Here is a 21023-nt window from a genome sequence, read left to right on the forward strand (position 1 = left end):
GCTTTAAGATTTCACTGCAAGATTTCTGGCCAGCTCTACCTCCAAACAATGGCTTCTAGATGTGTAAGCCCTTTGCTTTGTATGTGGCTAATACTCATCTCCTGATTTTGCTCCATATCACCTCTGTCCAACGTTAAGTGACCTCTGCCACTTTGGAGGATGGTGGAAAGAGTGCTTATTCTTTATCTTACCTCATGCCTCTTTCTTTCCTCCTTGGCCAGAGGTCCTGGAGAGATGACCCATGGGGCAAAGTGAGTTCTATCTAGGGGCCTGGGTCCATAACAGCTGCTCAGAGACGTCCCTTTCCCTGTCTCTTCCTGCAGCCACAACCTCCTAACCTCCACAGGATCTTATAGAAAACCTCCTGGTCTGTGAAGAGCAGAGGCGAGGAGTTGGAAGAGGGTCCTAGAGAGAAGTTGGGTCTGGATGGGGGTTGGGACTGCATGAGGGGAGCAGAGAGGGGCCAGACCTGCCCGCCAGGAGGGCTTGCCAGATGCTTGGCTCCTCTTGCGAAATCTCACACCCTCCTTCACCCCCACCCATCCCGGCTCCAGTTTAGGCTGGATTTCAATCTGCATAATTTGACCCATTTAACAGGATGGGAGGGGGCGGTGAGAACAGTTGGGTAATGAGGACTGAGGAGGGGGTCCCCCAAAGGATAGGTGTGGGATGGTGACCAGAGGAGATTCTCAGGGGTTGGGACAGAAGCTGGGCTGAGGTGGGTGTGGTGGTCAGAGGGAGGGGGCGGGGTCCGAGAGGACAGCAGTTACGCAAACCACAGATAACATTCTGCCCGGCACGGCAGGGGTCAATTGGGTCCACTTTGCCCAGTGACAAGAAGGGAGAAAAAAAAAAGTGGGCTGTAACTTAAAGATCTTAAGACTCACAAGTGAGGGGTTGGTCTGGAGGTGGGAGGAGAGAGTGACAGCCAAGGAGGAGACAGACACTCCGGAGGGTGCACGGCGGTGTCTTAGCTAAGGCCAGGGCAAGGCAGGAGAGGTTGGAGGGGCGTCTGCACAAAGGAGGCGTCCTCCGGGGCCTGGGGACCCCAGAGGCAGATCCTCCTGCACTCCGGGAAGGGCTTTGCCCGCTCTGAGCCGCCCTGAGCCCTCCTCACCCTCCGAGGCTCAAGCTGGAAGCTCAGGGTGCTTGCTGAGTTGGCGACACAGCCACCGAGCTGGTACCCCCGGGGTCCCCTGCCCAGCATGGAGGAAGGTGGCGATTTCGACAGCTACTATGGGGCAGACAACCAGTCCGAGTGTGAGTACTCGGAATGGAAGTCTTCCGGGGCCCTCATCCCTGCCATCTACGTGCTTGTCTTCCTGCTGGGCACCTCGGGCAACGGCCTGGTCCTCTGGACCGTCTTCCGGACCAGCCGGGAGAAGAGGCGCTCGGCTGACATCTTCATCGCCAGCCTGGCCGTGGCCGACCTGACCTTCGTGGTGACCCTGCCGCTGTGGGCCACCTACACGTACCGGGAGTACGACTGGCCCTTCGGCACCTTTGCCTGCAAGCTCAGCAGCTACCTCATCTTTGTCAACATGTACGCCAGCGTCTTCTGCCTCACCGGCCTCAGCTTCGACCGCTACCTGGCCATCGTGAGGCCGGTGGCCAACGCGCGGCTGCGGCTGCGGGTCAGCGGCGCCGTGGCCACGGCCGTCCTGTGGGTGCTGGCTGCGCTGCTGGCCACGCCGGTCATGGTGTTCCGCTCCACGGGGGACCTGGAGAACACCACCAAGGTGCAGTGCTACATGGACTACTCCCTGGTGGCCACCTCCAGCTCTGAGTGGGCCTGGGAGGTGGGCCTGGGCATCTCGTCCACCGCCGTGGGCTTCGTGGTGCCCTTTACCGTCATGCTGACCTGCTACTTCTTCATCGCCCAGACCATTGCCGGCCACTTCCACAAGGAGCGCGTCGAGGGCCTCCGGAAGCGGCGGCGGCTGCTCAGCATCATCGTGGTGCTGGTGGTGACCTTTGCGCTGTGCTGGATGCCCTACCACCTGGTGAAGACGCTGTACATGCTGGGCAACCTGCTGCACTGGCCCTGCGACTTCGACCTCTTCCTCATGAACGTCTTCCCCTACTGCACCTGCATCAGCTACGTCAACAGCTGCCTCAACCCCTTCCTCTATGCCTTCTTCGATCCCCGCTTCCGCCAGGCCTGTGCGTCCGTGCTCTGCTGGGGCCAGAGCAGGTGCGGGGGCGCCTCCCCCAGCAGCAGCGGGGAGAAGTCGGTCAGCTACTCCTCCGGGCACAGCCAGGGGCCTGGCCCCAACCTGGGGAAGGGTGGAGAGCCGACGCAGGAGAAATCCATCCCCTACAGCCAAGAGACCCTTGTGGTTGACTAGGGCCGGGACCCCTGCCCCGCCTAGCCTTTGTCCCCTGTGCCCTGAAGATCAGGTAGAGTGACCGCGCTTTCCCCCTTGCACTTCTCCCGCTCAGTCCTGGCCTCCCCACTGGGACTTGCGGGCTCTCGCTGCTTTCTCTCTTCCCACAGCTGGGTGGCATAGTGGAGGAGGCTGAGCCTGCAGCCCAGGGCTGCTCACTACCTGCCAGGCTGACCTCGCCTGAGTCCCTTTTTTATCTGCTCTGAGACCCAATTTCTCCATTTGGATAAAATGGGGGTAGTCGTACTGACCCTAAAGTGTGGAAGTGAGAGTCCTTGGCTCAATGAGTTAGTTTCCCTCCACCCCTTTTCTTGTATCTCCGGCACTCTCTCCGCTCTCCTTTCCTTTAAAAATCTCCCTCACTTCTTCCCCCTTCTCTTTTCCCTCTGCCCTTCCCTTCTGGCTCCAGTCCCCTCTTCCACAGCTTGCCCCCAGCCCTCCATCCCTTCTTCTCTACGTTTACCTCCTCCTTCTGAAGGGCTCCTAAAGGCTGAGCGTATGGAAGCTTGCCAAGGCTGACCTTGTTTAAGCTCTTTATCCTGATCCCTGAGACAGAGTTGGGGGGGGGTAGGGGTGGTGGTGGTGGTTGGTGTGTGGGCTGTGTGCCAGCAAAGAAGTAGCTCTCTAGTCCCTGAAGCTGGCAGCTCCAGACTGTTCCCTAAAATCAGATCAAGTCACTGTCATTTCAGGCCCTGGGGCTAGAGCCATCTCCAGCTCCTTGGCAGGCAGCCCCCCTGTGATGCCAGTTGGGTATCCTTTTTGCCAATTTCCTTAGACCCTTTTATTCCATCCTCTGTTTTTTGTGGGATTGGGAGGCCATGGGACTGAAGAAACTATGGGCCCCTTGGCTTCCTTATTGAATGGGACTTTGGAAAGAAAGGAGGGAAAGGGGAAGGAGGGGTTTGTGGGTTTGGCTTTTGTATTCTTGGCTCCCCTCCCCCAATCCTCATCCCTCCAAGTTCCTTTGAAACTGTGGGCTGGGGGCCTTTCCCTTGTCACTGCAGCCCACCTATCGTCTGGTGCCATTTTCCTTGGGCACTGGCGCTTCTTGGTGCCAGGAATCACTTTTGTGGGGATGGGAATGCGAGCCGTGCCTGCGTAAGCCCTAGCTCAGTCCTCCTGTGTCCCCTTTCTCTACTCTTTTCCACACCTCACACAGTATCCTCGAGGGAAGAAGGGACATGTGCAGGCAATCTAGGATAGATATGAGTCCACCCCCCACTGGATTTGGGGGCTCCCGCGGCTGGTCCGTGCTTGAAGGGAGAAGTCTGTGTTTGTGCTGGCCTCCCCGTAGGACTGCTCTTCCAAAAGGGGCAGGCGTCCAAGGCTCGGGGGAATTCCTGCCCAGCTGGGTGTTCGTTCCTTCGCTGGTTCTAGGAGGGAGCTAGGGCTGGGCCCCCTTCCCAAGCCCCCCCACCTTGCCTTGAATTTCTGAGCTTTTCCCCCATCACTCTCCCTTTTTCCCTGGGGCAGTGGCCTGATCCCTAAGGAAGCCATCTCCCTGCTGGAGGGTGTGGAAAGCACTGGCTGGTTTTGCTCTTGCTGTCAGGCTGGGACCTCTTGGCTTCTCCTGCGGGTTGAGGGGCTGGGAAGGGTGACTGCAGTGGCCGTCCATAGCGCCAGAGAGGCCTTGAGGAAGAAATGGATGGTGGGGACGTTGTGAGCTGGGGGCGGGGAGTGTATATTCCAGGTTTTGTTCTTGGAGGACTTTGGACATGAAGACAAGACATGAGCTGGGCGGCAGGAAGAGCCCAGCTTGATGGGTAAATGGACGTCTTGACCGTCCCTGGCAGAGAGCCAGGGGAAGGGGGAGGGGCTCCTCTCAGCTTAGTCTTCCCACCACATGCTGGAATCTTCCATAGACTCACTTTTTCTGCCCAGGGCTGGTTTCAGAGTATCCAGTCAGGAACGGCAGAAGCTTCTGCAGGGGAACAGGGGGTCCCTCTGAGGCCCTCCTGGGCAACCTCCAGAGACTTGCTGCCTGGAGCTCACCGGAGTGAGCTTCTCAGGAGAGAAGGTGAGGACGCTGGCTGCTGGGATGCCCCTCATCTCCCCACCTGCCCCTTCTTTGGAACGTCTGTGCTATTTTCTGACCCTGTTAGTCACTGTGGTTCACCAAATAAATCGTTTTGTGTACCTCTTGTGTTCAAGCTTCCTCTCACTAAAGTGTCTTGGGAAAAGGAAAGAATCCTCTGTTTGCAGATGTTACACTGAGGTGGTGGTGGGGTGAGTGTGGCTGGTTGGAGGAGGCAGCAGGGAGCAGTGGGAACTAAAAGGAGGGAGAGAAGTGGAAAACTGGAAGGGAAATGGGGGAAGGGAGAGGGGAGAAGATGGAGGAAACAGATCAGGAAAGGGAAGGATGGGGAGTTAGATCACAGGAGGGCAAAGGAAATAAAGGACGAGGGGAGCAGCTGAGTTTTATGCTCTGAGGAGCTATAGAAAAAATGGCACATATTTTGGAGCCCTGAGCACAGGTCTGGGGAAAAATCCCAACATTCCTTCCCTTTATTGCTTTATTCATTTGTCACACCCTATTGACTCATTCATTCCTTCATTTAATATCCAGTGAGCATCCACCCAGTTGGAATCTAGGCCACAAGTTCAAATCCCTTGCCTCCCAACAGAGTTACTCTGGATGTTTTTGAAAGTAGCCTTTCCTGGATGTCCATTTTTCCCTTTGGAACTAGAATCTCCTGGACTGGCCTTGGATTCGACGATTCCAAAAAGTCCCTTAGATGATCCCTGGGAGAACCGGCTTTGGGGATAATATCATCACCGATAGGTACTGCCCAAATGGAAGTTGCACAGGAGACTGGAGAGCCAGAGCCAGAGAGGAGTGGCCCTGCTTGATGAACTATTTCTGGGAGGAAGGGCTGAGATGATTCTTGGGGGAAATTCTCAGTCCAGAGGTATTCACAATCTCCAGTAGGAACCTCCTGAGTTCTAGGAATGTTTGCAGAGAACAGACAGTAAGGAGAGAGCTAGCAGGGATTGAGTTTTCCCACCGTGTTAAGCATCTTTAAAGCCCTACTTCATTGAATCTTTGCAGTTGTCCTCTGAAAGGAGCATTTTTAACCTACTTTGCTGATAAGGAAACTGAGGAACAGAGAGGTTAGCTCGGTTCCTTGACCAAGGCCACACAGCTAGAACATGGAAGAGCCCGGCCTGGGACCAGCCGAGTCTGCACAAAACCCATGCTCCTCACCACTGCTCGGTGATGCTTCTGCCAAGCACAACAAAGCAGTACTGGGTGGCTGGGGAAAAAATATGAGGTTTCATCTGTGAGGTGCCTGGCACACATGGAAAGCCCTCCCAGAACTGGGGCTGGGGAAGGAAAGGAATGAAGAGGAGTGGTGGGAAATGCTTGAAAGACAGAGAGAAAGAGAAAGAGGAGAGAGACAGGGAGATCAGACAGTAAAAGAGAGAGAGAGAATGAGGAGTGAGAGAAACAGGACAGGGGTAGAGAGACTCAGAGATAATAACAGAGACAGAAAGAATGAGGAGAAAGGCAGGAAGAAATTGGGAGGCAGGAAGGGAGATTGAGGACAGCTATCTATGCTTGTTTTTCTTCTTTTGAAACACACCTGGGAAATCCCTGCAGGAACGCTTAACAACAAGCTGCTTGAGCTTTTTCCCCCACAGATGCTGCCAAACTCTTACCAACTCTCCTAGGATATTTGAGGTAAGTTATCAAAAAACAAACAAAACAAACTGTAAGTACGGAGCACTTAATAATCCATTTGTTATATATTCACTCATTCATTCATTCCCTCATCCAACAAGTATTCATATATTACTTACTATGTGCCCAGCACCATGCTGGACACTGAGGATCAAATGATGAGTAAGATGTGGTGAGCTCACAGCTGGTGGTGGAGACAGGCAGTTAAATGAGTGATTATAATCAAGCATGATGAGTGTAAAGAGAAGGAATGTACAAAGTGTTTTGAAGGCCCATGTAGAGACCATGGAAAAAATGTAGGGAAGGCGCCAGGGGACACTCTTTGGAGACAGTGCATGCCAGGAGCTTGCTCTCTGAAGGGTGGAGGTCTTGTGGACAGTGGGGGGATGGTCTGAGCACAGGGACTACCCAGGGATGAGAGCGCAACCCCTCCGAGGTGCTGGGAAGGGTGCTCAGAAGGGTGCTCATCCAGGTTTGCACCTTGCCCACAGCAATGGGAGGTGGGCCATCCAGAGGCACAGAGAAAAACTTGTCCAGGTCTCAGAGCATGGATGATGAGCAGATTGGGGGCTGGAACTAGGATTGTGTGTCTAAAATTGTGGTGGGTCAGGGCTACTTTTGGTTTGTTTTCAGTGATTTCAGTTTCTCCTCTCTCTTGGCTGGAGATGTAATGTACCCTCCAAGGTCTGGGAGACCTGAGCTTTTTGGAGAAAGATGTTAGCAAGAGGCAGATGGATCCCTTGGGAAGACCAGCACTTAGAAGCCAGATGACACCCAACTTGATGGAATCTGAGAGTGATGCTTATGAAGTTATCAAGAGCAGGGGATAATGTGGTAAAAAGACACAAAGATATAACTCAGAGTTTAAAATCAAGTGCTCAAGAAAAGAAGTTCTGGGACATTGGACAAAGTCTCCAAGTTTCAATTTATAAGTAGAGTGTTAGATTATCAAAGCAAAGTGAATTTATTTATTCATTCAACAAATTCATCTCCAGTGTCCACTAGGTGACTGGCACTGTATTAGTTGCTTGGGGCACTGTGATGAGGCAGCCACCATCCTTGCCTTCAGGGAACAAATTAAAGAGCCTTCTAGTCTTACCCACTTATTGAATAGATGAATAAACTGAGACGGTGAAGGAGGAATGATTTATACAATGATTTATAGTGGGATAGTGGCAGAAATGGACTAGAACCCTCACATCTCATTGCCAGATGAGAGTGTGTTCTGTGGCTCCAGGCTTAGAAAGTAGAAAAAGTCTTCTCTTGTTGAGGATATGAAGAGCAAGTGGAGTGATAAATGCTTCATTTACTTTTTTTTTTTTTAAAGATTTATTTTATTTATTTCTGTTCCCTTCCCCTCCGCCCCAGGTTGTCTGTTCTCTGTGTCTATTTGCTGCGTATTCTTCTTTGTCTGCTTCTGTTATTGTCAGCGGCATGGGAATCTGTGTTTCTTTCTGTTGCGTCATCTTGCTGCATCAACTCTCCGTGTGTGTGGCTCCATTCCTAGGCAGGCTGTACTTTCTTTTGCCCTGGGCGGCTCTCCTTATGGGGTGCACTCCTTGTGCGTGGGGCTCCCCTACGTGGGGGACACCCCTGCGTGGCAGGGCACTCCTTGTGCGCATCAGGACTGCACATGGGCCAGCTCCACACAGGTCAAGGAGGCCCGGGGTTTGAACCGTGGACCTCCCATGTGGTAGATGGACGCCCTAACCACTGGGCCAAGTCCATTTCCCACTTCATTTACTTTGAATAGTTATTTATTTATTTTTAAAGAAGCTTTAGATTATGTAAGTGTTACATCGAAAATACAGGGGATTCCCATATACCTCAGCCCCTCCACCTCCCACATTTTCAGATGTGGTACATCTGTTACAATTGATGTACACATTTTGAAGCATTGCTACTAACCATGGCCTGTAGTTTACATTATGGTTTACACTTTGCTCTGCACAATTTTATAGGTTTTGACAAAATGTTTAATTGCCTGTATTTGTTCATTGCAATGTCATGCAGAACAATTCTGATGTCCCCAAAATGCCTCATGTTACACCCATTCTTCCCTTCCCTTCTTCAAAACCTCTGGTGACCACTACTTTTGTATCAATGTTACATGTTCTTCCATTGCTAAAATAATAACTCTACTTTAGTCCATAGTTGCATTCCCCCCTTACATTTGTTTATTCCTCAATCTTGAGGATGAATAGTTTTAGATATAAAAATTGCTATGATGGCACAGAGAGTTCCCATATACCTTACATCCAGTTTTCCCTATTCTTAACATCTTACATTAGCATGACAAGTTTGTCACAGTTTATGAACCGATTAGTAACTAAAGTCCATACTTTTTTTTTCAGATTTCCTTACTTTTTACCTAATGTTCCTTGTTTTTCTGTTCCATGATCCCATCCAGGGTCCCACATTACACTTACTCATTCTCTCTCCTTAGGCTCTTCTTTTCTGTGACAGTTTCTCAGATTTACCTTAATTTTGATGACCTTGACAGTTTGGAGGAGGGCTGGTCAGGTATTTTCTTTCATAAACTTATTTATTTGAGAAGTTATGAACTTACAAAACAATCTTGCATAATCGTGCAGAATTCCCATATGTCACTCTCCACCAATACCTTACATTGTTGTGGACCATTTGTTACAGATTATGAAAGAACGTCATCAGACTATCCCCATTAACTATGGAGCACTGTATACATTTGGTACATTTTTTCCCATACACCCTGTTATTAACACTATGTATTAACATTATACATTTGTTATAGTTCGTGAAGGAACATGCTCACATTAACCCCAGTCCATCCTTCACCACTTGTGTTTCATATACTTATTTTTTTTAGAAGGTACTAAGGATTGAACCCAGCGACCTTGTATGTGGGAAGCCAGTGCTCAACCATGAGCCACATCAGCTTTCCTGAGTAGGTTTTTTTTTTTTCAGGAGACACTGGGAACTGAACCTGGGACCTCCTATGTGGGAGGCAGGCACCCAACCACTCGAGCCACATCTGTTCCCCTGTTTCCTATAATTTTTAAACAAATATTTTGAATTTCTCTGTAGCATGTGCTAGGCAATGAGGATAGAGCAATATATAAAATACAAGTGATTTCTGTTCTGCTAGAGTTTAACAATCTATAATAAAGTATAGTTAGCAAGTGGTAGCAAATAATGAAGTGTTTATTGCAGGGGAAGCCTGAGACATCATGGACACAAGTACCCATCTGCCAGGGTGCACCACAGAGTGATCTCAGGACTGAGTTATTCTCAAGGGTATCCCTTCAGTCCCTCCAGGGTCAGGCATTCTCCCATGCACAAAGCCAACCTAGTGCTTTTTTTTCCTGCTTTAATATCTGGAAACTGGGAGACATGAGGCAAAGGACTCTGCCTGCTTAATGAGCATCTGACTCCATATCAAGCTGCACCTCATGATTTAGTTGTGTGATACATCTCTTGCCTATCTGGGGTTGCTTCCTATCTGGATGATGGATAACCATATCAGATTCTTCAAAACTGTATGGAGTACCCTACTCAGCCAGAACTCTAGTACTCTCTCACCCTATGTTCCTGAGCACTGGGAAAGCACTTCTAGAAGAGTCGAGATTCTGCTGCTCTGTACTGGCTCTCTGCTTCTGTTCCACGGGCAGCTCCTCTAGTGTAGGGTATGCTTACACATCTTTCTATTCCCAGTTGCAGCATGTGTCAATGAGTATTTGCTTAAACAACTCAGTGACTGGATAAAGAAGGTGCAGGAGGAGGAGTGAGAGAAACTAGTTTTTGCTTAAAACAAATAACTTGATTGCTTTGAAAAGAGCCCAGAAAGATGGAGTAGAGATTGGTGCCACGAGAGAGGCATTGGGATGGATAAGTGCTAAGTTATTAACTGCTGGCCCATTTAATCCAAGTAGCCTAGTCCTTTTGGAGCTGCCCTTTGGGGACCACAGAGTCAGAACACAGGGCTAGTTGGATCATATTCTTATAAGGAGACTTCCTCACGTTACGGCTTTGTTTTGGCCAATTCTGTGTTTTTGCTGGAAATGGTATGCAAGACTGGTTGGCTTCCTGGGGAAGTTATCAGTGAGCCAAGTGGAGCTGGCCCCAAGTCAAACAGTTTCTGGAAATCTGTGTCTGGGCTCCACTGCTCATTGGAGGAAAGAGTCTTGTGATGTTGGGGATGTACCTATTAAATAGAAAATAAAATCCTAGACTCCCCCTCTATCAAAATACTCAGAGGAAACTTCTCTTCCGGTTCCTGTGAAAATCTGGACCAAGTTTAAGGGCATCCAAGAGGATCTGGTCATCTTCCTTCTGGGTCTGGAATATGTCCATAAGTGCATGAAGTCTAACTCTGTGGTGGAGGGAAGTGGCTTCTGATGAGTAGACAGGGACACAGGTTTCACTCTAAGTGGCTGTGTCAAGTCCCTTTGCAGAAAAAGAACTTTGGCAGCAGGAACAACAGTGATCCAGAGTCTGGGGATTGTCATCCCAAGGCACCTGGATTGAAGAGCATGGACACAACCCTTGTACTTAGGAAGATGGATACACCAATATGATGGTTAGTTGGTTTCCAGGATGAGATGTACAAGTCCCTGAATATCCTTGGGATCCAGCTGGCTGCAAGCTCTGAAATGGGGGTGCTGCCAGGCTGTCAGGGCCCCTGGAAGGTGGTGGGTTTTTTGCTGTGCTAATAATAAGTCATGTTTATGTTTGGTAAAAGCAACTCAGCAATTACTAAAGGAGTTGACTAAAGATAGACATTGCAGGCTGGAGAAGGAAGTGGTTTCCACTGTGATTGGGTCAGGAGCCCAGGGAGCCCAACCTGCTGGCGTGAGAAGCACAGCGTAATCGAATTGGAAAGGATTGTTCCTCCCCTCTCACTTCACCAGTGAAAAATGGTGAGGCCCGGGAGCTGAGGTCACTTTCTGAAGGTCATTGCTAAGCAGTGGCTGAGTTGTTTGACTTGTTACTCCTGACTCCAAGGCCTGCTGCTTTTCACGTCTCTGAGGGACCTCCTTTCTATGTTGCTGATGGTTTGGGAAGAGACATTTGTCAGAATAGATGGACAAGCAATGAAATGAGGCTTTAACTTGCCCAAGTGTGTGTTAGCAATGACTTAACTGGTCTTCAGTAAAACCATGGTGTTTAGGTCTCTGTTGTTCATTCTGTTCAGAACACAACCAGGCAGATTTGGTTTGAATCCCAATTCTTCCACTTACTTGGCTGTGCCATCTAGACCAGTGCTTCTCAAACTTTAGTGTGCAGAAGAATCACCCAGGGATGTGGTTAAAATACAGATTCTTATTCAGTAGGTCTAGGATGAGTCCCAAAAATCTTATTTCAGAAAACTCCCAGGTAATGCTAGATGCTGTAGGTCCATGGACCATACTCAGAGGAGCAAATATCTAGGGCAAAATATTCATCAGTGACTGTTTCCTCATCTATGCAATGGAATAATGAAAAGAGTTATTCCTTAGGACTCTTTTTTGAAGGTTGAATGAATCTTGTACAGTCTCTGGAACATAAGAGGAAATCAGTAGGCTTTGATTTTCTTCCTTTATTCCTTTTCACCTCTAGTGTTAGAGAAGGAAAAGTGATTTGATGAACTCCTTTTCACTACAGAGAATTTGGGGGAGTCTTTGCATTTAAACAGAGGGCCTAAGGGAAAAGGGTGTGCCCAACCCAGAGAATGTGGCAGTTGATGATTCTTCTTCTTGTATTTAAAATATTTTCATCTCGGGTGGTAACAACAGAGTAAAACTAGAAACATTTGACAGAAGTTTGCATATAAAATTAATCTGGTCAAGGTTTGCTGGAAAGAATGATTAAAAATAATGTGCTCCTAGTTTTTTCTTTTAATTTAAGATTCACAATGTCAGTAGTTGTTCAACTCTGTTAGCCTTAACTTCTCTGTCTGGCGGTGGCCCTGAAATAATTCCACACTGGTAGTCCACAGGCACGAGTTCTGTTCCTAGCCCTGCCTCCAGTTAAGAGAATGGCCCCTTGGAAGTCATGCCACTTGCCTGGACCTCAGTTTTCCCATCTGTAGTGTGAGGGGATTGAACAATATCAGGCAAACCACCCTTGTTCCCATTGTCATGGAAGTCTTTCTTGTTTCATTGAAGTCCTAGACCTCAGAATCCTGAGGATGAGAGCAAGAGCAAGCCACAGGGATGTGGAGAGGGGATAATTGAAGTCTTTGAAGGGAGAGGATGGGCTCTGTGGAAGGACTGACCTTTACTAGACAGAAGAGAAAATGTTCCTTCAGTATGTCAGGAAGGAAGTAGGAGAGGATGGTAAAGAAAGTTTGGTGGTGAGAAGAGGGGGCAATCCTGGTTTTATGACTTCTAGTGTCTAAGTGAATTATAAGATTAGGTTATCATTTAAGCATGAGATAGGGAAAGGGGTATGGAAAGGTTTTAAGGAACAAAAATATTATCTTGGAGTATGGAACAGCAAAACTCCTAGTGAAACATTCAGTGCAGATTCTCCACTTGATGTGTTCATGAATTTTAAGTGAAACCACTTAACCTGGCTGTGTGATTTTCTCTGGCAGCATTCAGCTGGTGTGGTACAGGCACAGGGAAGGTGCTGGAGTTTTGGAAGGTGGTTGTGACAGAGGACAGAGATGTAAGGGCGTCTGGGGTGTTGCAAGAGAGTAATTAGAAAGAATTTATGTAAGGATCTAATTTATGTAAGGAAGGAAGCAACGGCAGGAGGTGGCAGCCGAATGGTGATATGTGGTGGGATCAGTGGAGTCATGGTTAGGATAAAAAATGAGAAATGTGGGAGTGGGGGCTACTAGAGCAAGAGAGATGGAAGGACAGGAAGTGGAGGTCAGAGAGCAAGCTTTCAGAATAGAGATTTCTGGTAATGACAAGTTCAATAGTGTGACTGCTAAGTGGGTGACTGTAGTAGAGTGGAGTAAATGGTTGTTGGGGCGGAGGACACCAAGGAACTGAGAGAACAATTTGCTGGTGAGTCACAGATATAGCTAGCAAAAATTTTGAGATTATGATAGGAAGTGGGCAGTGCATATGACTGTAATTAGGAGCTAACATCTATATTGAAGGAAGAGGATGACCAAGAGGTGCTTAGAAAGTTTACCAGCAGGAAGACAAGGGTAAGAAATAGCTGAAAATGGGGCATGGCTAGCCCATATGATGCCTTTGTGCAAATTAGGAAAAGAATGTCCCTCCTTTAGGAAAAGCAGCCCGACCTCAGGGTACACAGCTTGGAGAGTGTGGGTTGGATTTCACTAACCTGCAGGTAGGTGTCTGTGGCCAAGGCTCAACCCACCTGCACAGCCTGTACAGCCATGCCCCATAGCCCTGGTTAAATAGCATCAGTGTCAAAGGAACCCATTTTTTCTTTTTTTCTTTTGGCAAGAGAAATGGCCTGAAAAAATTATTGGGAGAGCAAAGACCAACCCTCTGATTTTAGAAACAGGGCAACTGAGGCCCAGAGAACAGAAATAAACTCTAATATATAGGAGATGGGTAGCAGAATTGGATATAAACTCTGCTCTCTGGACTCTCAGTGTTTTCTGCCACACCACATAATGGAACTGATGTTTTAGCGAGCACTGTAAATCACAAATTCTAAAACATGCTGTCCCTCAAATTCACTTCTGCAGGAGGTGACAGACTTCTTTCTAGTGATGCTGCCATTGTTCCAACCATTTCTGGAAGCTCCTTCAGATCCAGCTTCTGAGTCACAAAAGACAGCCCACTGCACCATAGAAACTTATTTAATATGTGGTATCAGAACAGTCCTTTTCCTACTCTAGTGTTGGGTCTGAGAGCCCAAGATGCAGCCTGGGAACAAGGTCTCTCACGGCCTTTCTTCATTTTATTTCAGCCACTCTTAGCCCATGGAGATCCCAGTCTAGGTGGGGGTTCAGCTTTGCTGTGAGGTATGTTCAGTGTGTAGAGGTTTTGTTTTGCAAGCTGGCATGTGTGAGATTTTGCATCCATCAGCCCTCTTAGATGCAAACATCGCCCAGCTTTTTATGCAGAGGATGAATTTAATAAGGATATTTGGTAGTTCACAGAATCTCTGAAGAATGAGGCTTGGGGAAGGAGCTGTCCTCAAATTCCCAGGCTCTAATAGGGACCTTGTTATTTGCACCATAAAGTTCTTCCTGGGCTTGGCCACCAGCATTTCTGCCACTGACATTCCCCAGACCTTGACAATTCCCTGCTGCACTCCCTACTTTAGCCCAAAACAGGACTCCACGAAGCTCCTGTACCCTCGGGTCATTCTCTTTCAAAGTGAATTTTCGCATGTATGTGCGAGATTGGTGGTGCGCTGGCCACATGTTGACAGCTGCAAAGGAGCCTGGGAAGGGGGTTCCAGCTTCTAACCAGGGAGGCAGTACTCAGATTGCAGGAAGATCCTCAAATGCAGGAAGTTGGTTCAAAAGAGAGTAGGCACTACAGATATGGATTCCAAGTCTGGTGGCTTCCTTGGGCCCTTATGCCTAGAATTTGGGAAAGCTGGTCTGCATCCTTCTTGGTCCATTGGCTAAGCTTCATGAAACATGAGTACCAGGTGAGTGATCATAGCACAGTTATGCTTGTTCTATTAAAAATGTAGAGTTCTCTTTAAAACTAATGTAGTTAAGAGAGAGACAGAAAGTCATATATTCAGTCCCCTGCAAACGGTTGTCAAGGTCAAATCCTCCCTCTGAACCTGTCTCCATGAAGAAAACTGCAACATTGTGCCTGGAAATGCTATTCTCAATGACCGAGAATCCCCTTTCTCTTGTCTTTAGAATAGTCAGAAAGATGACCCAGCAGCTCCCTGTGAAGGCTGAGAAGCTTTCACTTGATAATGTCATAGACTTATGACAATAACATATTGAATGCTTGCTTGGTGTCAGACACTGGGCTTGAGCCTGGACAGAGGGTCCAGGTTGTTTCAGAGTTGACTAGACTCTGTCTACAGGAAGCTCAGTCTAGTGTGGGAGACTGACAGGCACACAGAATGCAGAGAAAAAGGGCCTTGGAGTCTCTCAACCAATGGGATCATATTCTGGATCTTATGAATTAGTTTTCTCATCTGCCAAGTGAGGATAAGACTTAGCTCCCGTGGTTGTTTCAATGGGTAAGTATGTAGAGCAGCTAGTGCCTGGCACATAGGACATGCTCAGTAAGCAAGCGCTGCTGCTTCTCCTCCCCTCTTCTCCCTGCTCTTCAACGTGAAGTGCAAAGGGACCATAGGCAAAGTGTGGTTAGTTCTGTTTGATGGATTCAGGGAGGGGTCCTAATGATGACGGGATTCTTTGGGTGGAGAGGAGAGGAAGATACTTCAGGCGGCATGCTGAAGGCATGGAATACTGTGTTTGGGGAATGGTGGGCTGAGTGATTGGTTGGAGATGTATGAGCTGGACAAAGGACGGCTGGATGTAAGGTTGTAGAGGGAGTTAAAGCCATACCGAGAGTCTGAGTATTCTCATCTGAACACTGGTGCTCAATGAATAGTTTTAAGGTAAAGGACTATTTGGGTTAGTCCAGAGCAGCTGCTATTTGACTGGTGAAAATGTCTTTCTTTTATTTACAACTGCTCTGGACTTGGAATTTCCCATATTTTTGCATTGAGAGAGAAGAATGCCCCTTTACTTCACCTTGGGGACATATATGGTTGGATGTCTTAGAGAAGTTCTTAACAACATCATGATTTAAAATAAGAACAATGGTAATACCATTTGTTGAACATCTCAATATACTGGTAGGTATTTTACACAAAGTATCCTGAATCCATTTAACAATCTTGTAAAGGAGATATTATCATCTCCATTCTGCCATCGAGGAAACGGAAACTCTGAAATGTTAGGCAATTTGCTCAAGGCTGTGTAATCAGAATATGACAGTGCCAAGATTCAAAGCCAGGTTTGCCTAATTATAAAACCTGTGTTGGTTCCATGCTCCTGAGTCTCTTTATATTACTTTTTTTTAAAAAAAAGATTTATTTTTATTTATTTCTCTCCCCTTCTCTCTCCCTACCCTAGTTGTCTGTTCTCTGTGTCCATTCACTGTGTGTTCTTCTTTGTCTGCTTCTATTCTTGTCAGCAGCACCAGGAATCTGTGTCTCTTTTTGTTGCATCATTTTGCTGTGTCAGTTCTCCATATGTGTGACGCCACTCCTGGGCAAGCTGAACTTTCTTCCGTGTTCGGCGACTTTCCTTACGGGTTTCACTCCTTGTGCATGGGGCTCCCCTATGCAGGAGATGCTCCTGCGTGGCATGGCACTCCTTGGGCGCATCAGCACTGCGTGTGTGCCAGCTCCACATGGGTCAAGGAGGCCCGGGGTTAGAACCGTGGACCTCCCATGTGGTAGGCAGATGCTCTATCCATTGAGCCAAGTCCACTTCCCTCTTTGTATTACTTTTTAAATTGATATGTAAACTCATAATATAAATATTCTATATCTATATACTTCTATATATCTTTATAAATCTCTTTTTATCTTTTTAAGGAGGTACAGGGGATTGAACCTCATACATGGGAGGCAGGTGCTCAATCACTGAGCTACATCTGCTCCCCATATAAATCTCTATAGCTATCAATTATATATCTCTATAATCTATCAATTATCTATCTATCTATTAATCTATCTCAAAGAAATGGCAGAAATTTACCAAGAAACTCAAAATCTCTTGCCATTCCAACATCTCTGGGAAGTTAGGTGTATTCTCCTTTCTGGGAGGACAAGTTAAAGTGAGGTTAACTGTTGTCATTAACGGTGTCCTACAGTGATGATATCCTGCCTGCCACCTGAAACACGGACAGATCCAGAACTGGTCCCATGAGAAGGATGTTTTGGGGGCTGACTTTTAAGGCATGATAGACATTCCTTGACCTTCCTGCCTCTTCCTGTAGATCCCTTTAATCACTCAGAGATGCCTGAAATCCCTTTGTCTTTCTGTCGGTTGTGGTATAGAGTGGTGAAATGCCTGCAAGCTTTGGATTCATGAGAGCTCTCCATCTCACCAGCAATTGGGGCAGCCTTGGGTGAGCCCCACTTGTTGGCAAAGTGGGGATGGTAACTGTACCTACTCTACAGGTTGTTGGTAGAATAAAACTCTGGGCACACAGATGCTTATCAGGTCTCTTCTTTAAACTTTTCTTTTCCTGCCAGCACTCCTGGGGTGGAAATGTATTAAAATTTATTAGATGGGAATTTTGGATTATTATTCTGATTCTTGTCTTAGAAAAGGCAGAAGGGGGTGAGATCTAAGGGCATTTGCCCAGCAATGACCTTGAGTAAAATTAGAGGGTAGAGGAAGGGAAGAAAGAACAAAGAAAGGGTTTATCAGAGGCAAAGTTCAGTGACTGCATAATTTATTCCGGATTTAGGCCCATGAAAGCAGGGAGCAGATGGCCTGGGCAGCCCCTTTTGATGTAGACTGTGTCCTGAAAAGGTTGGATGAGATTTTCATCAAGCCATAAATACATTCTGGGCTCCAAACAACAATCTTTCCTTAAAGGGCAAAATGCTCTCTGGTAGAGAAGCGACTTTACTTGGGTTTTCCTGGGGTGGGCGGCAGCTTCCAGAAGGCTCCTGGCAGGAAGTGGCCCTGGTGGCTCTTGGCCAGGCCGGTGGAGACCTCTGACCTCCTCTCTGGTCATCAGGAACTTCTGCTTCCCCAGGAGGAAGGTGGCTGGAAGGAGGGGAAGGCACCGGAGGAGCAATGAAGCCGTTTCCGGTCAGCCTTGGGCAGGCAGGGAACTGAGGTGTGTGGGAGGATCTCGATTGGACCGAGAGCCTTCCCGGCTCTTCGGTGCTTTTGGTTGTTGTTTGTTTCCTTTTAAACTTTGGTTCTTGAGCACATCTTGAAGCCTTTGAGTAACAAAGGATTGTCAGGTCTCATCGCCCTGTTTTGCTTTAGAAAGGGGAGGTGAGTAGTCCAGGATGAACAGTTATGCCCTGAACCCTTCTTACTACACTACAGTGGTCTGCTGGGTTATTTTGTGTAATTAGTTCAGACTTCAGCTTGATTGCTAATAATAATAATAAGAGTAACAGCAGCAGCAATTAAAATGAATTGAGCACTTTCTGAGCTAGACACTGCTGAGTACTTCATGGGCTTTATTTCATTTAATCCTGAGAGGCGTAAGTGCTATTTTACAGCCTGAAGCTCAGAAGACTAAAAATAACCTGCCAAACTTGAACCAATAGCCAGCAAGGGGTAGTTAGGATTTGAACCTGGGTGGATAGGATCCAGGGCCTGAGCGTTTCTCCATCACCATATGCTATGGCTGAAGGTGACCTACTGTGCTTTACTCAACTCCATGCCTTCTGAAAGGCTTTGGATGTAAAGATCAAGTTGCTCAGTAAATTATCTTACATAAATGATGAACTTTTTTTTTCTTCCATTTTATAGATCTGTTTGGGTCCTGGTGCTGAGAATGCATACTAGGCACTCAAAACTGGTTGATTCAGCAACAACAAAAACCCCTGATTGATTCAGTATTCCTTTTCATGGGCCACGAGGGACTGGTTTGGAAAGAATAGCCGTTAATGTGCATTTATAAGATCCGTGGCCTCCTTGAGTTAAAAAATCCGGCAAGAGAGATTGTCACTAACCGTTATTTCACATTCATTCAGTATGTTGGAGAAAAGTAAAGGGTATCGAACATGCTTGTGCCGCCAGGCATTTTAACATCTGTTTTCTCACAATCATTGCCTGGAGAGGGAGGGGCTATGTTATTACTCTCATGTTACAGGTTAAATTTAGAACTAACCTAAATAGAAGAGTCAGGTTAGGGACCCAGGAGAACTGCATCCCTAAGTCCACTATACCAAGAACTGCATGCCGGGTGTTGAACAAATGATTTTAAAGGGGGAGAACCAGATTTACTTCTCCCCGTGCTGGGATGAGACCTTAACAAAGGTAAATGAGAGGTCTCTTTTATTTATCTGTGTCTTCTGAAAGGAAGATAGCTACTGCAAACGAGAGGGAGAGAGTGTGCTTATGAGGACGTTGCTTGGATCCAAAATGAGGCAATGGGAGGTACTGTATTAAGGAGCTTGGGCCCGTGGACCCTAGCGTTTCCTTCTCCAAGGACCCACTGTGGACCGCTTTGTGCTCAGAAATATTTGGTCTCAGGCAGAGAGGGCTGAATAAGAACTAATGCCTAGATCACCTCATGTCACCGAAAAAAAAAAAAATGAGGCTGAAACAACAGAACGCCCACCAGAATTCTGGACTTGCCTGAAATGTCTGTTGAGAACAATGGGGACTGTTGTTACCCGCTCTAAAGGAGAGGGACTGCCTGTTTCTATTCACCTGTGATGCTTGAGCTGGTCCGGCATTCTTGGGCCATTTTGAGATATTGCAAGGACCTGAGGACCTCTCTCCAGCCCGGCTACACTCCTGGGGACCTGGATCTCCAAGACTGGGAGGTGAAGTGTTTCCCTCCTATTCTCATTTGTCTGCCCACTGTCCCTTGTCCTTTCAGGCAGGATAGATGGATTCTGCTGGGGTGAGGCAGGGCATGCGGAAGCCCACGGGAGTGTGGGGTTTCCAGGCTGCGGCATCTGTAATTCTCCTGTCATCAGGCATTTGAAGAAGCTGAGAAGCAAGTTTACAATCTGGGAGTCTTCAGGCCAAGGGGACTTGAGGGACCAGGGGGTGGGGGTGGGGATCCCTGAGGGCATGGATGGCACGGAGGTCGCTGGTAGGGTTTCCATCCTGGGAATGGACAGAGGTGGTTTTAAATGCAGGGCCATCAACTGCAGAAGTTAGCTTCTCAGTGGACTCAGTCCAGCCCTACTGGGGAGGGGGGGCTGGTGAGTGTGTGCGTATGAGTTTGTGTATTTGCGTGTGTGCTGCTCCTTTAGGGTTGCTAGGCCACGCTTGGACTTAACCCTTCAAAGCCTCTTTGAAGTGGAAACCAGAAAGCTCAGTGCCTCCTTCCTCTCAAAGCCGAGCAAGAACATGGTGGGGAAGGCATTTATAAGCTATTTTCTCACTTTCACATTGTCTCCTCTGTCCAAAACGGTGACACAAACTGTTTCAGTGAGAGACCCCTGGCTGCTAGGCCTCTCTGGTTTCCATGGAAACTATAAAGCCCACTTGAAGGGGGTTGGAGGGGGGGGGGGAGGGAGAGAGCCTGGAAGCTCCAGTGGGTGGGAGGCTTCCTCTCTAGACAAAGGGGAGGAACAAAGGTCTGGGGGGAGCAGGCAGGAGGGGTGTGTCATCGAGGATGGGATTTATGGACCTGTCTTGTGGCTGTCTAAACTGATTACAGAATCGTGGAGCCTCAGGGCCTGGGGAAGAAAAGCTGAAGGAGAATTGTGAGGCCAGGTCTTGGGTGAAAGCCTGATTCAAAGGTGGCAACAAAGGGGCTGGAGGAAGAGCCCGCGCCCACCCCATTGCGTGCAGGATACAGTCCAAACACTCTGGACCGCCATTCAAGGCTCTTTGGGTATCTGACTCCACCAGAGCTGCCTAGTTTCCTTTCCTGGTGGGACCCTCCTCGTGACTCAGATTTCCATAGGGCAGCGTCAGTCTCGTTACCGTAAGCTCTGCCAAAGGCAGCCACCTCATCTTACTTATTTCTGCACCTCCAGTGCACGGCCCCCAGAGCTTAGCTGTATACATTGATAACCTGTGCATGCTTACATTTGCTCTGATGGGGCTCCCTGCCTGATTCTTCTCCTCTCTCCCCAAATATATCTTACCCTCTTTTCAATGTTTACCTCAAGTCCTCCTTTGTCTCTGAAGTTTTCATAGCCTACCGTTATCATCAAGGTCTTCAAATGGTGAATATAGTTCCTCGGCTTGCAAGTGCATACTAAAATCTGATTTTTCTGAACACCTGTGTCAGTCCTTAATCAGGGTCTGTTTGTTTTCAAAGTGCAGGCTCTTCCCTCCTGTTGGAAAAGGCATGGAATTTGGATAACAAAACGAATAGTCAACTTTAATTCAGTCCCTAGCATGAATG

The 21023-nt window shown here is 47.8% G+C and overlaps 2 protein-coding genes across 8 annotated transcripts in view; one reads left to right on the forward strand and one right to left on the reverse strand.

The window, feature by feature from the left end:
* LRRC55 (leucine rich repeat containing 55) overlaps positions 1-21023 on the reverse strand; it is a 71735-nt gene that overhangs the window by 18374 nt on the left and 32338 nt on the right. For 2 of the 7 annotated variants that reach the window (XR_009187561.1, XR_009187564.1), the window contains exon 4: positions 20779-20952. The gene's annotated coding sequence lies outside the window, so the exon portion shown is untranslated. Of the gene's footprint in view, positions 1-8433; positions 11643-15750; positions 20953-21023 lie in introns of those variants that run through there. The other 5 variants (XM_058305436.2, XM_058305439.2, XR_009187560.1 and 2 more) reach the window with 4 other exon arrangements.
* APLNR (apelin receptor) lies at positions 900-4523 on the forward strand. Its single transcript, XM_071218009.1, has one exon. The coding sequence runs from the start codon at positions 1206-1208 to the stop codon at positions 2346-2348; it is 1143 nt and encodes a 380-aa protein (XP_071074110.1). The 5' UTR covers positions 900-1205; the 3' UTR covers positions 2349-4523.

The sequence above is a fragment of the Dasypus novemcinctus genome, chromosome 10 (assembly GCF_030445035.2).
Source record: "Dasypus novemcinctus isolate mDasNov1 chromosome 10, mDasNov1.1.hap2, whole genome shotgun sequence".
In the NCBI taxonomy this organism is placed as follows: Eukaryota; Metazoa; Chordata; class Mammalia; order Cingulata; family Dasypodidae; genus Dasypus; species Dasypus novemcinctus.

What these genes read in the sequence shown, in the direction of transcription:
- APLNR (XM_071218009.1), top strand. Translation starts at nt 1,206, where the DNA reads ATGGAGGAAGGTGGCGATTTCGACAGCTACTATGGGGCAGACAACCAG.